The sequence below is a fragment of the Bubalus bubalis genome, chromosome 5 (genome assembly GCF_019923935.1).
Source record: "Bubalus bubalis isolate 160015118507 breed Murrah chromosome 5, NDDB_SH_1, whole genome shotgun sequence".
NCBI classification, from domain to species: domain Eukaryota; kingdom Metazoa; phylum Chordata; class Mammalia; order Artiodactyla; family Bovidae; genus Bubalus; species Bubalus bubalis.
In genome coordinates, this window is record NC_059161.1 from 33,579,820 (window position 1) to 33,595,146 (window position 15,327).

Below are 15,327 nucleotides of genomic sequence, written 5' to 3' on the forward strand. Positions count from 1 at the left end.
CTGACTCTGAGGGTGGGAGCTGGGAGGTTTGAGAAGTAAGGAGCAGGGGTGGGCCACTCGCTCAGAATCCTGGAGAAAAAATGGACCAGGAAGGCGCGGTAGGCCCATGTGCCTATGGCCCATCTGAGAGTTGGGGCCACAGATCCAAGGAGAAATCCAGCACGTGGCCGAGCCTGCCTCCCTGTTCTGCTGCCAGGGGCAGACAGAGGGGCACTCTGCCCAGTGGTTGTAATGATCAGTGACCTCAGGGCTTCAGGATGTGGTGGTAATGATGGGAAAAGGCAGTGAAAACAAGAGGCAAGAGAAGGGGCTGAGATGCAGAGGCAGGGGTGGAATGAGCATGAGGGTGGCAGCCAGAGGTCAGTGTCATGAGCTGAACTGTCTCTCCCAAGTTCATCTGCTGAGGTCCTAACCCCCCAGGACCTCAGAGTGTGACTGTACTTGGGGATGGGGTCTTAGAGGTGGTTGACGAAAATGAGGCCCCAAGAGTGAGTCCTAATCAAATAAGATTCCTGTCCTTATAAGAAGAGAAAATCACACTATAGATAAATACAGAACAGACCATAGGAAGACTCAGGGAGAAGACAGCCAGGCACAAGACAAGGAGAGACCTCAGGAGAAACTGGCCAGCCAGCACCTTGATCTTGGTCTTCCAGCCTCCAGGACTAATAGAGAACTGATTTTATGTGCTATGTGTTAGGACAGGTGACTAACCAGATGGGAGGAAGCAGAGACTGGGGCCACATAGGCCAGTGAATTGTGAGGTCAAGGTGTGGGATGGTCATCCCCTGCCCTCACGACCTCCTAGAAAAACCACAAGCCTGTCAAGCCCTGTGCACTTCAGAGAGATATGGATGATGGCAGCTACACACACAAAAATCCACATTCACTTTCTTTGGCCTGGAGGTGTGCAAGGCCTGCAATCAGTGTGAAGGACACAGATCCCAGGGCGGGTACGGCACTCAGTGCTGCCTGGTGGGATGGCAGTGGTGTTTGGGACAGTCCCGAGGCTATCACACTGGACCTGTACGGCCCTGAGCTCCTCCTCTGCATGAACTCCAGATCCTCACAAGATCCGAAGTGGTAGGAGCTCCTAGACCCTACCCAGGGCCCCACCTCACACAGGAGACCAAATGAACTCCAGAGTGGCCACAGCCCACGCAGGATTCAGGCCCACCTGGATCCAAGTCCTGCCCACACCCACTGCACAGCCAAGGTCAACGGAGAGGGTGGACAGAGCCAAGAGTTCTGGGCCTGCAGCCTCTGCAGGATTTCCACCCGTCTCCCACACTGAAGGGTGGAGGTAGGGAGGCCAGGGAGCAGGTGTGTTGGTATCGCTCCTGCTGGCTACAGGGCCTTGGGCTGGAGGCTCTGAGAAGCAAAAGAGCATCAGGAGGAGGCGTGCCCTGACGGAGGATCTGGAAGGACAGTCTTGCCTGCAGCCTGGGGCCCTTGCCAAGCCTTGGTGACCTCAGCCCTTCCCCCTGGCCTCACCCCGAGCCAGACCTGGTGTCCCAGCTGAGCCTCAGGACAACCTCCTGCACGCTCAACTTTTGGACTTGGGGAGGCTGCTCTGACTGTTCTTTTCCCTGCAATGTCCTTAGAGCCCCCGTTTTGGTGACTTTGTCTCCTGGAGAAGAGCTCATCACTTTGGTGTTAGATTATTTCAAGGTTGAATTCTTGCAATGAAATTTATCTTTAGACCTTGATTCACAGATCAATTCAGGATGCTGACAACAGAGATGACAGACACGCGAGGCTGACGCTGCTTCTCCAAGCAGCCCCACTGCCGCAGGAAGCCGCCTGCCAGGGGGTTGGGATGGGGGTGGTCACCCTGTCAGTGAGTCACTCCTTAGATTTATACCGGGCACTCCCTCCCAGGGACTAGAAATCCATGATTCACTGGTCACATGGATACTTAAGACCCCTGGGGCTGCCATCACAAATGGCCACAAGCTTGGTGGCTTCATACAACACAAGTATATCTTCCCACAGCTCTGGGGGCAGAAGTCCAAACTCCAGGTGTGGACGGGCTGGTTCCTTCTGGTGGCTCTGAGGAAGAAGGGGTCCCTAGCTCCTGTCCTAGGTCCTGGTGACCCCAGGAATCCTTGGTAGTCCTGGGCCATCATCACTCTGATCTCTGCCTCCACCATCTCATGACCTCTCTGTGTCCTTTTCTGTCTCCTATAAGGACACTCACTGGATTTAGGGACCACCCAAACCCAGTATGGGCTCCCCTGGTGACTCTGACGGTAAAGAATCTACCTGCAATGCGGGAAACCTAGGTTTGATACCCGGATCAGGAAGATCCTCTGGAGAAGGAAATGGCAACCCACTCCAGTATTCTTGCCCAGAGGATCCCATGGATAGAGGAGCCTGGTGGGCTATAGTCCATGGGGTCTCAAACAATCAGACATGACTGAGTGACTACACACACTAATCCAATATGACTCCATCTCAGTCTTTACTTTAAAGGCATCTGCAAAGACCCTGTTCCCAAATAAGTTCACCTTTTGAGGTTCTGGGTGGACATGAATTTTGTAGGGACACTTTTCACCTCACTGCAGGTGGGGTGACTTCCTCACATCACTCTGACTTGCACTTGACTCTCAGGTCCCCCCAGCAGCCTCGGAGGGGTGAGGAGTGGTGTGGTGACACCGGTGGCGGGCGGCTGGCTGTCCCCAGGCGGGCACCCCCGACACAGAGAGCAGGCGCCTTTGTCCCTGCTCCCGTGACAGCTCAGACCTGGCTCTGCTGTGGGAGCAGGGGAGCCACGAGGGACCACGTGTCATTGCCAGCAGACGTGTCCTGATGACAAGGTTTCTACTACACGCGTCATCCCACCCCCTCCACCAGCAGGAAGGGCCTCCGAATTCTGTCCCCCAGACTCAACAGCCACATCCCACACGGGTCCAGGGAGACCCCACGGTGCTCAGGTCACACCAGACACAGGCCCACTTAATGACTTCCTGAAGCCACTGGCTGTTTCCCTCCATCCCCTCCTCTCCTGCTTATTCTTTGTAAAAGTCTCAGCACACATCCCTGAAAATAAAACTAAAACTGCTGTAACCCAGATCATCAGGGGTCAGAGTTACACGCACCCCAACCCTCTCCGACAGGAGGAAAAAATGTTGATGAGGGAACAGAATGGTTGTTTTCTCCAACCTCGTCGAACCTGAGGCAACAATTTTAAAAGGCACCTTAATTTATTTCTAAAAAGAGACAAACATAGCATTAAATCATTATCAGATGCGAGCACAGCAAAGCCGCTAATCTGGCTTTTATTTGACTCCATTTAGTTAAAAGTAGCTTTCTGCCGGGGTAGGAGGAGGACGGGCAGGAAAGAAGAAATAAAATAATACTACTAAAAAATGCCCTTGATGGAAATGATAAGGTTCCCTTTGAAAGATGGTGCGTCTCTGTGCGTGGGGAGAAGGCAGCAGCTCCCAGCCCTTCAGAGATCCGGGGAGGCGGCTGGGCCCGGCTTTCTTATGTAAATCACCCACCACCACGCTGCCAGCCGTGCCAGCTGGCCCGGGACTGACTACTAGGAAGACAGAAGCCAGACGGAAACACTAGTCCACATCTCGGGGGTCGGTGCAGAACACCTGGAGTTCGTAGAGGAAGGAAGAAGGCCCGTCTTTCGCAACCCAGAGTGCGCAGCGAACTTGACCCAGGGTTTGGGACCCAGCAGAAGAGCCCCAGGATGGTGGGCCACAGCCATGGCTTTTATTTGACGGTGAAAATTTATCACAAAACAAATCTTGGGTCTTTGTGAGAAAAAGGGGGAAAAAAGAAAGAAACAGAAGAAGAAAACGCTCAGAGTGGCATAAAGTTTTCTAATTTTTTTAAATTTTGACTCTGCTGGGTCTTTGTTGCTGTGCTAGGGCTTTCTCTGGTTTTGGCGAGCAGGGGCCACTCTCTTGTTGAGGAGCATGGGCTCTAGAGGACACAAGCTCAGTGGTTGTGGTACACCGGCTTAGTCGCCCTAAAGCATCTGGGATCTTCCTGGACCAGGGATTGAACCTGTGTCCCCTGCATTGGCAGACAAATTCTTAACCACTGGATCACCAGGGAAGTCCTGGCATAAATTCTTGACAAGCTCAAGCCCCACCTTGTGCCCGATCATCACTCCCTGGAGGGGCTTCTAATCCTCACCTGTGCCCAAGAGAGGGCTCTGTGTGCCAGAGTGACCGAAGACCACAGTCCCCAGGGGAGGAGGTTTGGCATGGGAAGAAAAGCAAAGGAAAGCTCCTCAGGTGTGTAGAGAACCTGCTTTTCAGACTTAAAAAAAAAGCATCTGGAAATGGGAGGAGATGAAAGTGAAGGATCCTATGCCCACCCCCACCACCCCCAACGGTGCACCCCCTCCCCACTTCCTCCTCCTCCACCTCCTTGGCCCCCAGGACAGAAAGCAACTAGGCTCCAGACCACCTTCCTTCCTGAAATGCACTCCTCGCCAGGGCCTGGTCCCTGGTGACGAGGCCTGGGCCTGGACTGGCCTGCGTGGACGAGCCGAGATCCTGCCGTGTGTGCAGCAGGCATGCAAAACTCAGGGGCTGCCCTTGAAAAGACAGCTTGGAGAATCTAAACAACAGCCAGGGACGCCCTCTGTTGGGTTCTCACATTGTAAACTCAGTTCTTTTGTCTACACAAGCACTGGGATGGGGGTGGGCAGAATAATGTCCACCAACCCAGGCTGACCTGATCCCTGGAAGACATGACTCAGTGACCTCGTGTGGTCCAAAGGATGGAATTAAGGATCTTGAGATAGAATGGTTGTCCTGGACTCTCCAGGTTAAGTCCAGGGTCATCACAAGGCCTCACGGGAAAGCAGAGGGTCCAGAATCAGAGCAGAGGCAGAGGTCAGCGCTACCCTCCCCTCAGGTCAGGGCCAAGCAGACTTTCCCAGAGGCCACAAGCCATGGCCCACCTGACTGCCCTTGGCCACATCAACCTACAGGGAAAACCAAGCTTACTCTGTGGACAGAAAACCTCTGACAAAGGTGAAAACAGCAGAAAAACACAAAAACTGCCAAAAGAGAAAATGTGTAAAAGTTTTGTATTTTTGTAGTTTTTTTAAAAGATGTGAAATAATACCAGTATAAAAAATATTACATATCAAACAATATAGTGTTTGTATAAATCTCAGTAAAAAAAGCATAATTTTATCATTTAAAATAATTCATAAAATACATTTCACTGAGAGCAAATCCTAACGTCATAGACGGTGATGACTCCCGTGTGCCACAGAGAGAAACCGGCCTGGGTCCACTGGGGTGCTCACATCTCCCAAGGGACTGCTATGCAGTCGGCACTGGCAGCAGCCTGACGGCACAGGACAGGACCATCATACACGGTTGGGGCGTGGGGACCCCCTGATCCTTGGCTGAGTTCACGGAGCAGAGTCCTGAGACAGGAGCAGGCTGTCCCTGTCCCCTGGGAGCGACAGGACAGCCCCCTCCTCTACTGGTAGATGACCTTCACGCAAAAGGTCTCCTCGTTTTTGTCTTCGTGGTCGTTGATGTAAATCAGGATCTCTTCCTCCCCAGCTCTCTGACGGGACGCAAACCGCAGGCCGATGGTATAGGTCTCACCTCCCCCGACCTGGAAAGAAATGTCGCCATACTCATGCCCACCCCGCCGGTTCCACAGGCAAACACACACACACACCCCAGGCTAGCAGCTTCCACAGAAGCAAACACACACACACACCATACTCGTGCCCACCCCCACCCCCTCCACCGGCAACTCTCTCTTCCACAGAGGCAAACACACACACACACACACACACACACCATACTCGTGCCCCCTCGCCCCCTCCGCCAGCTCCTCTCTCTTCCAGCAGCTTTCACACAGGCAAACACACACACACGTGCGCACACGCACACACACACACATACCCCACCCCACCCCCAGGCTGGCAGGCTTCAGAAAACACACGAACATTCAGAACCCAATCTCCCATGTTACTGTCAAGCCCTCTCCCCCACAGCCGCTCTTCCCAAGTCCCCAGGAGACACGTCACTAAGCCCCCTCCCCTGACTGACAGACTCTGATCCACTCTGAGCCACTGCTCACTTTCCCTAAAATAGCCACGGTAGATCAAGGCCTCACTTGCCAGAGAATCTGGATGAAACTGCTGTGAAACTGCCGGGGAGGTGGGGGCCTAGGTGTGGGGTCAGAGGCCCAGGCAGAGTTCAGCGGGGGTGCCCCTGGGGACTGCAGGCGTCTCACTGGAGCACAGACTGCTTTCCCCAGGACTTCCTGGAGCCCCCCACCCTGCAGAGTCCCACCCCCGAGCAGCCCGCACCTGGAAGGCTTCCTCCTTGAACTGCAGCAGGTGGGGGTGGTCACTGTGCAGGCGGTAGGCCCTCCGCGAGGGGTAGGGGTTGGTGTAGGTGATGCGCTTGTTGGCGCCCCTCCCGCTCCCCGTGGGCAGCTTTATCTCGAAGGCCTGTGGGGAGGGCAGGAGTTGGCCCCTGGCTGCTTCTCCAGTGACTTCCCAAGCCTGCCCTGCGCTCGGGGCCCTAGATGCTGGATGGCTCCATAAATACAGCAGACAAGCCCCCCGAGGTCCTGGCCGAGGAGGCTCACTGTTCAGAAGCCAACACCCCCCAGACCCCCAGCCACTGGGCAGGCCAGGTCAGGGGACCAGGTGACAATCAGGGGACACCCCACCCCAGCCACGTGGCCCCACATCCCACATCAGACCTTGGAGATGAGAGGCGGCCGGCAGGAGAGACACAGGAGCCACGAGGCCACCAGCTGGTGGGCGTCCACGTCGACCAGGTGGAGGTGCGCGAAGCGGCTGCCCGGCCTGCGGGGCCTGACGCTCACATGCAAGTCCTGCACCCCGTGAGGAGGCAGCACGAACACACCTCTGGGGTCCGTCTTCCAGGGGACAGGGGAGCAGGGGGTCAGGAGGTGAGGGCTTCATCCCAGGGAGCACAACGCTTCAGGGGTGACCACCTGTGCTGGGCGGGAAGCCCTCCAGTCTGCATGAAGTCAGCTGTGCCAGTGGCACCAGTACCAGCAGGGCACAGTCCATGTCCCCAGCTTTGGGGTTGACTCCCCTCCCCTACAGCAGGAACCCCTAAGTGCTGGAGCGGCCTCGGCAGAGAAAAGCTGAACCAGCCCAGCCTCGGGCAAGGCATCCGCATCATCCCATCACCGAGATGTACAATTGCGGCCACACTGACTCCAGAGTCACAGTTAATTCTTCCTGTGATATGCAATATATACTCCCATAAATATGGTAATATATACTCCCAGCAATTCTACAAGTTGGCCCTGGGGGGTCTGTAAATAAGTCAGTCATCCCACGAAGGCACATCTGACAAAGGCGATGTGAACTAAGGCTCCGTTGACCTTCAGGAATCCCTGAGCCACAGCGCCATTCCCATCCCCTCCCCATGTGGGCAAGGAAGGGAGGGCCCAGGGGACCTCCTCGAGACCCAACAGCCCCCACCCAAAGGCCATACCGTCAGCTCCTGGGGGTGTGAGCTGAAAGCCTGCACTCTCCTAACTGTCTGCGTCCCCCGGAGGACGAGAGCCAGGCGGGTCCTCTGGCCAGTGATACAGGAGACGTCCACTCGCTGCAGCGAGTGCAGGTGGACCTGCCAGGTCTGGACGGGTGTTGCTAACCAGCGGTCTCTGTGGGCAGAAGCCATTCACAGTCAGCGAGGACAGTACACTGACTGTGGGAGGGGAGCCCCAGGAGGCTAAGAAGGTGGCCAAGAGGGCAGGCGGGGCCCGGGTGCTGTCACCCCCACGGCCCCCTTTCCTCCGAGGCCGAGGCCCTCAGGCAGGGCTGTGGCCTCTATGTGGCCTTGACCGTGAACAGAGACCCCAAATGTGTGGCAACGTGGGCTTTGGCACACTTGCACCTGGGTCAGCAGAACCCCAAACCAGGCCTAGAGCAAAGCCCATGGACAGCACGGAATGGACAAGGATGTGGGCTCGGAGGCCACGTGGGCCTGAGCCCCGGCTCTGCACCAGCCGTCTGGTGCCAGGGACACTGACCCTTGGTGGTAAATGGGCCTCAGGGACGCCTGCCCACAAGCCATCATGAGGACAACACTCTTTAGCCACCACATGGCACCTGCAAGCCAGGCGCTGACCCTCGGCTGGGGTGGGCCCTCAGTGCAAGAGACACCCCCCAACCCTCCCCATTCCCAGACAGGCTGCAGCAAACCCTCCAGCCTGCCTGTACTGGTTTTAAAGGCTCTCAAGGCCTCGGAGATATGATTCACAGGGAGAGGGAAAGGGACTGAGGTCATTTCACTGGGTCCTTGGGCATCACAGGAAATGACACCACCTTCCATCTCCCTGGGGGGCGGGATAGGCAGGACCACAACCTGCATCCCTCAGACTTGGGAGGGGCCATGGGGACAAGGCTGTCTGGCCATCCCGGCACGAGCTGTGGCAGAAGTGGCCTCCTGCCTGGGTCTGAAGCGTCCCACCAGCTGGTAATGCCAGCTGAGCAGAAGCTCCTTGCAAGACCTCAGCCAGTCTCAGCTCACGTGGCCAAACACCAGCCCACCTCCTCACCACAAGTGTAGAAGGCACAGGGCTGGCACTTCCAGGGCCACCAGCGGTCCCCAGCCGCCTCCTCAGCACAAGTGTAGAAGCCACAGGGCCGGCTACTTCCAGGGCCACCAGCTGTCCCCAGCCGCCTCCTCACCAACCCCCACCCTCCACACCACCAGGGCCCACACACTCACACGTAGATGGTGACAAAGAAGTCCTTGACCTCCGGGCTAGGGCCACTGGCCACCTTCAGGAACACGTCACGGGGCTCCCCGGGGCCCTGTTGACAGGGGGGCGCATCACAGCAACACTGGGCTCCAACCCCAGCCCCCCAAGTCCCCAGGAAGCAAATGCAGGTGTGAACCAGGCCCCCTCCCCCAACACATTTTTAATTTTCTGTACTTGTCAGAATTCATTATTTTTGTCACTGCAGAAGAGAAAAATCCTTAACTTCTTGATTTCATATTAAGTTTAATAATTATATTCTGCAGGAGATTTTATCCCATTTCCTAACCAGTCATAACATAATTATGGCCGTTATCCTTGCACAATGGCAATTAATAAGTGCCTTAATTACCACTCACTTTATTCTGTTTGCCTCACGCATTTTTTTTTAATTTAAATTCAGATAATCAAGGAACTGATCTGCTAGCAGGAAAAATGAAAACTCATTCATAAAACTCTCATGAGGATGTCAAAATAGCCCTTTAGCAGCTTAGAAACAAGCCACTTCAGTGAAAACCTAAAATGAAGAGGCTGCAGGACACCCGGGATGCAAACGGTAGGCAGGGCCTGGAGAGGGCAGGGCCACAGAACTTACCACATTCTGTGTCTCACAAATGATGTTCGGGTCACTACATCGAACGTGGAAAGGGGGGTCCTCACTGGAAGTCCCTACAGGGGCACCTGGAGGGGGTAATATGAAAGCAAATGTCTTTTCCCAAAAGCCAAGACCCCCGTAGATGCTTAACGAAACACACTAGGGGACACAGCTGTCTGCGTGAACACCAGCGCTTCTTTCTCACCCAAGGGAATAACCAAAGGAAGTTGGGGGGTACCATGGAGCCAGGAGCCAAATACAAAGGCTCAGTTCTGTTCTGAAGGCACCAGGGAGAAGTGAATCAGCAGGTGAATCCCCAGGCCCAACACGGAGGGCAGCACAGAGCCTGACACCCGAGGCTGGAGACCTTCCCCAGGCTGTGGATTTCAGGATGGAATCCGAGGGCCACGGGCACCCTGCCACTGAAGAGGACGAGAGAAGGTCACTGTGTCAAACGCTCAGGCAGGAGGCGGTGCTGGGTTGTTTAAGAGCATCCCGGGTTGATGGAAGAATACTTGTCACCCTCGGGAGAAGCCTTTTCCACCTGCTGAACCTGCCCCAGGCCGGCCGTGGAGAGAGCGGGACCTTGCCTGGAAGCGTGTGCCAGGGCGGCAGGCGGATGGCCTTCTTCAGGAAGGTGAGCTCCGGGTGGTGGAAGCGGAAGACCTGGTCTACCACGTGAGGCTGCAGCTCCACCGTCAGGCAGAGCACGGCCAGGGGCTTGCCGCTGCCCGCGCGGAACAGGACCTGCCGGAGAGCAGAGGGCAGGCAGCGCAGGGTCAGGACCCGCACACGGGGTCTCGGGCAGCTGCGTGCACGGCACCTCTCTGGACAGACAGGGTGGGGGTCCCCGTAGGGTCTGCTCACCCCCAGGAGGTGGGAAGGGCAGGCAGAGTCAGACACACAGGGTCTGCAGTCGTGGGTGCCCACCCGAGGGGACCCGCCCAGCACAGGCTCCACACACGCGGACCACATGCGGTTGCCGCTCCTGCCACTTCCTGGAGGGAAGGGAAGTGCTCAGAAGGCCAGTGAGAAAGGTCTGCAGCCCTGAGTCCCCCTCCGACGCTCCCGCTGCCTGCATGTGCTGGGAAGTCGTTCTAGAAGATCTAGACACTAACCCCACCAGGCCCTCACAGGCGGGAAGCACAGCACGTCCCCCAGAGGGTAAAAGGGGGCTGTGCCTAAACCCAAATGGCTACAGATACAAACTTACTTTTTAAAAAAAAAAATCATTATTCACTGAATGTATCCAGAGGTTCTAACTGGGGAGATGATGGAGCCAGTGTCTTTATTCCGGGACTCGGCCAGCCCAGCAAGCTCTCGGGAGCCAGGATGGAGAGCAGCACTCGGTCATCCCCGAAGCTGGACAACCTTCCCACATCGGCGCAAAGCTCAGGCCCCCAGACAGACCTTCCACATGGAAAGGTCACTCCTCCGCTTTGTGGGTTTCACTATGAAGGCTTTAGATGTGTAACTGGACACATGATAACTGGACAGCTGCCCATGAGGCCACGTGAGTGTGAGACAGGCACAAGGTGCACACTGCCTGCCCTCTGGACCCCAGCACACGGCCGCCCTCTCCAGGGAGCCCTTCCTGAACGCATGGTCACTATCCCTTGTTTGTCTTCACCTTTCCCTCCGGGTCTTTAAGTGACTCCATGTTGGCTCCACCTTTTCGGAGGGTCACCTGAAAGCCACTGCCCCATGCATCTGTCCCCAAGTCTGTTTCCATGCCTTGTATGTGCTAACCGGGCTTCATGATCCACTGGGAGGGGAGCCCCACCACCGCACCCACATTCCTGGCAGCTGTGCCCTGACACTCCTGCTGGAATTTCACTGCTATTCTGAGACTTTTAGCTCTACAATGACCGACTGTTTATCTAGACCAAGGATCTGTTCAGAGGGATCAGGAGCAAGGGCACCCCAGTCATAATGAGCACACCCAGCACCAGACCTTAGCTTCTAAACACCATTCTCCACTAACAGGAACCTTAGATAACTGGCTGATCCAGACATGGAGCAGAAAGTCTAAGATGACTCAGGACAGAACATCTCATGTGCCGGACACTAAGGAAGAGATCCAACGATGGCAGGGACCTGTCAAAAGGACACAGGGGCCAGCTCAAAGCAGAAGCCCCTGGTGGATGAGCAGTAAAACAGAGAAAGACAGTGACAAATGACCACCTGCTGAACGAAACGAAACAACAATTCACGCTCCAAAATGGTGCCAAATAAACTACAGGAATGAATGGAGGGAGGCAAAGTTCTGCCTAGTCACTTAGAACATAGAAGGGATGATCGAATCTGAAAGTCACCGACAGCCAACCATCATGCAAGAATCATCAGGGAAGAATTATTTTAAAAAGAATGTCTATATGTGTAAAACTGAGTCACTTTGCTGTACAGCAGAGATTGGCACAACACTGTAAGTCAACTATACTTCAATTAAAAAAAAAGAATCATCAGTGGATATGAAAACTAGCAGCAGAAGTTGCATGAGGAACAAGATATTGACATAGTCTGAGTATCTCCTGACAAAACTCAAATATTGACATAATCTGAGTATCTTCTGACAAAACACTATAGTTCTAATTATCATCTATAAAATACTTGTGAATTAATTTTACATTGAAGGAGCCTGGAAGACACCATCTTAACCAAGTAAGACATTAAATTAACATCACTGGAAATAGAACAAATCGACATTGTGTCCCTCCCGATCAGAGGCTCTGAGAAGAACACAGTAGACCATCTGTGCTCATCCAGCCCTGAAGGCACAGCCTGAACCCACTGACTCGCAAACACCAGACAAACCAGACTGAGGGGCAGGTGGAAGAACTGGCCTTTGTGCATCCAAAGTACTGAGGTTGTGGAAGGTGAGAAAAACTGGGTGGGACCACCCGATGCACCGTGGGACCCCGGGTGGGTGAGGGGTCCAGGGTTGGGATGTTTGGAAAAATGCAATCCAGGTCTATGATGAAATTGTATCAGTGTCAATTTTCTGATTTTCCAAGGCTAAGCACTGAAGAATTGATGCTTTTGAATTGTGGTGTGGAGAAGACTCTTGAGAATTCCTTGGACAACAAGGAGATCAAACTAGTCAATCCAAAGGAAATCAACCCTGAATATTCACTGGAAGGACTGACATTGAAGCTAAAGCTCCAATATTTTGGCCACCTGATGCAAAAAGCCAACTCACTGGAAAAGACTGTGATACTGGGAAAGACTGAAGGCAAAAGGAGAAGGGGGCAGCAGAGGATAAGATGATTAGACAGCATCACCTACTCAATGGACATGAGTTTGAGCACACTCCAGGAGACAGTGAAGGACAAGGGAGCCTTGCTTGCTGCAGTCCATGGGGTTGCAAAGTGTTGTACAGGGCTTGGCGACTGAACAACTGTGGTTGTGGAGTAGAGTATCCTTATTTTCAGGACATACGAGTTCTAAGTTTCAAGAAGCAACTGGGCATTTTGCACATAACTTATTCTCAAAGTGCTCAGAAAAAAAAAAAATATATATATATATATGGATAAATATAGACACAAAATGATAAGGTGAAGGTAAAATGTCAACAACTAGGAATCTGAGTAAATAAGACATGGAAATTCTTTGCACTATTATAACTCCCTCTAAGTTTGAGATTATTTCAAAATAAAAAAAGCCATCCAGTATCAACCTGTCACTTCCAAGTCGGTTCCCTCTGTTTTAGCTTCTTCTGTTTGCTGGTCTCTTCAGTGTCTGATTTCCGCCCTGACATAAAGGGGGCGGTGGTGGACACTTTTTTTTTTTTTTAGGCTCACTTGTTCAGTCGCTGTGAGCTGGTGCACTGGGACGACCCAGAGGGATGGTACAGGGAGGGAGGAGGGAGGAGGGTTCAGGATAGGGAACACGTGTATACCTGTGGCGGATTCATGTTGATATATGGCAAAACCAATACAGTATTGTAAAGTTAAAAAAAAAAAAGGTATTTCTGTTTTCAAAAAAATAAATAAATAAGTAAAAATAAATTTTAAAAGGCACAACAATAAATAATTTTTTTTAAAAGGCACAGGAGCTATAAGATATATTTCAGGGTAACCAAACTGCTGACGGGAGAAGTTCTTATTTACAGAAGAAGTAAGTACAGTAAGTATAGAAGTACAGTAAGTATAGAAGCAGTAAGTACAGGAACAATGAGAGAAATGGAGTTTCACCATTTTCCACCCTGATGGAATAATGGGTGTGGACAGTGGGCTTTTAGTGGATACATAGCCACCAGGAACAGCCAGCTGCCTCAGCCTCTGCACGTGAGGCTACAATCAGCCCAGTGAGGCTGGCCCAAGGTGGCCGGCCCACCCCCAGTGACTCCAGGGACAGAGCGCCGAGGACAGTGAGCCCCGGCTTCCACAGACCATCCGCAAAAGGATGAGCAAGCACGGACTGGACATCGGGCCATCCCGAGGACCTGCTGCTAATCTGGGGGCAGTGATAATGGCACAAAGCCGGCTTAAAAAAATTAGTCCTTATCAGTTCAGAGATACATACAGAAGTAATTATGAGTAAACTCATAAGGTGTCTGGGATTTGTTTTAAAACTCCAAATTCACGTAAGGAAAAATTAGCCTCTCAGATTTCATTTCTAGCCCTAAGAAGTTGACACATTCCTTGTTGTTGCTGCTAAGTCGCTTCAGTTGTGTCCGACTCTGTGCGACCCTATAGACGGCAGCCCACCAGGCTCCCCCGTCCCTGGGATTCTCCAGGCAAGAACACTGGAGTGGGTTGCCATTTCCTTCTCCAATGCATGAAAGTGAAAAGCGAAAGTGAAGTCGCTCACTCATGACCGACTCTTCGCGACCCCATGGACTGCAGCCTACCAGGCTCCTCCATCCATGGGATTTTCCAGGCAAGAGTACTGGAGTGGGGTGCCATCGCCTTCTCCGACACATTCCTTAGACAAAGGCAAAGCTGTGGCTCCATGTTTAAATAAAATACAGCAAATTTTCCCACGGTCACAGGTCATGGGCACAGGACTGCCCCCCGACAGGGAGACTCAGGGATACAAGGCAGCCAGGTTCTCAGTCTTGGAAATCTGTTCTCGGGGCAAGTGGTGGGGCAAAAGTGTTCTTGTTTTTCCTTTCATTTACTTTCAAAAGACATTTGTTTTTGGAAAGCCACTCAGTCATGTTCGACTCTTTGTGACCCCATGGAATTCTCCAGGCCAGAATACTGGAAAGGGTAGCCTTTCCCTTCTCCAGGGGATCCCCTCAACCCAGGGATTGAACCCAGGTCTCCCACATTGCAGGTGGATGTTTTACCAGCTGAGCCACAAGGGAAGCCCAAGAATACTGGAGTGGGTAGCCTGTCGCTTCTCGGGGGGATCTTCCTGACCCAGGAATCAAACTGGGCTCTCCTGCATTGCAGGTGGATTCTTTATCAACTGAGCTATCAGGGAAGCCCTTCAAAAGGGCCTGGAGAAATCCATGGACTGTACAGTCCATGGGGTTGCAAAGAGTCGTACACAACTGAGTGACTTTCAAAAGGCATTAGTCTACCAAAAAAAGAAAACAAAAACAAATTTCTATAAAACAACAGTTTCCCAGATAACTAATAAGGACCTATTGTATAGCACAGGGAACTCAATACTCTATAATGACCTATATGGGAAAAGAATCTGAAAAGAGTGGATATATGTAGATGTCTAACTGATCACTTTGCTGTCCATCTGAAACTAACACAACATTGTAAATCAACTGTACTCCAATAAAATTAAAAAAGAACATAACAGGGACCCAGGCTCCCCTAAGGACATCCTATATCGGCAGGCGGGTGATTGAGAAGTGCACCCTGCAAAAAGCCGTCCCCAGAGATGGCAACAGGCGAGTCCTACTTCCCAGAAGTAACACACTGACACACACACACACCACTGTGATTCTACACAATACGGGATGCTCTGTCAGGTCAGAAGGCCCATCTGACCCTGAGTGTGGGGCTATGCGG

At 52.9% G+C, this 15,327-nt stretch overlaps 1 protein-coding gene across 11 annotated transcripts in view; it reads right to left on the minus strand.

Moving 5' to 3' along the window:
* Window positions 1–5,045: 5,045 nt before the first annotated feature.
* Window positions 5,046–15,327, minus strand: part of NPHP4 (nephrocystin 4) — a 139,947-nt gene continuing 129,665 nt past the window's right edge. For 7 of the 11 annotated variants that reach the window (XM_044942913.1, XM_044942911.1, XM_044942912.1 and 4 more), the window contains 7 exons: window positions 9,943–10,099; window positions 9,353–9,438; window positions 8,727–8,812; window positions 7,485–7,656; window positions 6,715–6,894; window positions 6,314–6,457; window positions 5,046–5,607 (listed from right to left, as the gene is read on the minus strand). In XM_044942913.1, the coding sequence (XP_044798848.1) occupies window positions 5,467–5,607; window positions 6,314–6,457; window positions 6,715–6,894; window positions 7,485–7,656; window positions 8,727–8,812; window positions 9,353–9,438; window positions 9,943–10,099 (966 nt within the window). In that variant the 3' untranslated portion in view covers window positions 5,046–5,466. Of the gene's footprint in view, window positions 5,608–6,313; window positions 6,458–6,714; window positions 7,226–7,484; window positions 7,657–8,726; window positions 8,813–9,352; window positions 9,775–9,942; window positions 10,100–15,327 lie in introns of those variants that run through there. The other 4 variants (XM_025285822.2, XM_025285821.2, XR_006551135.1 and 1 more) reach the window with 4 other exon arrangements.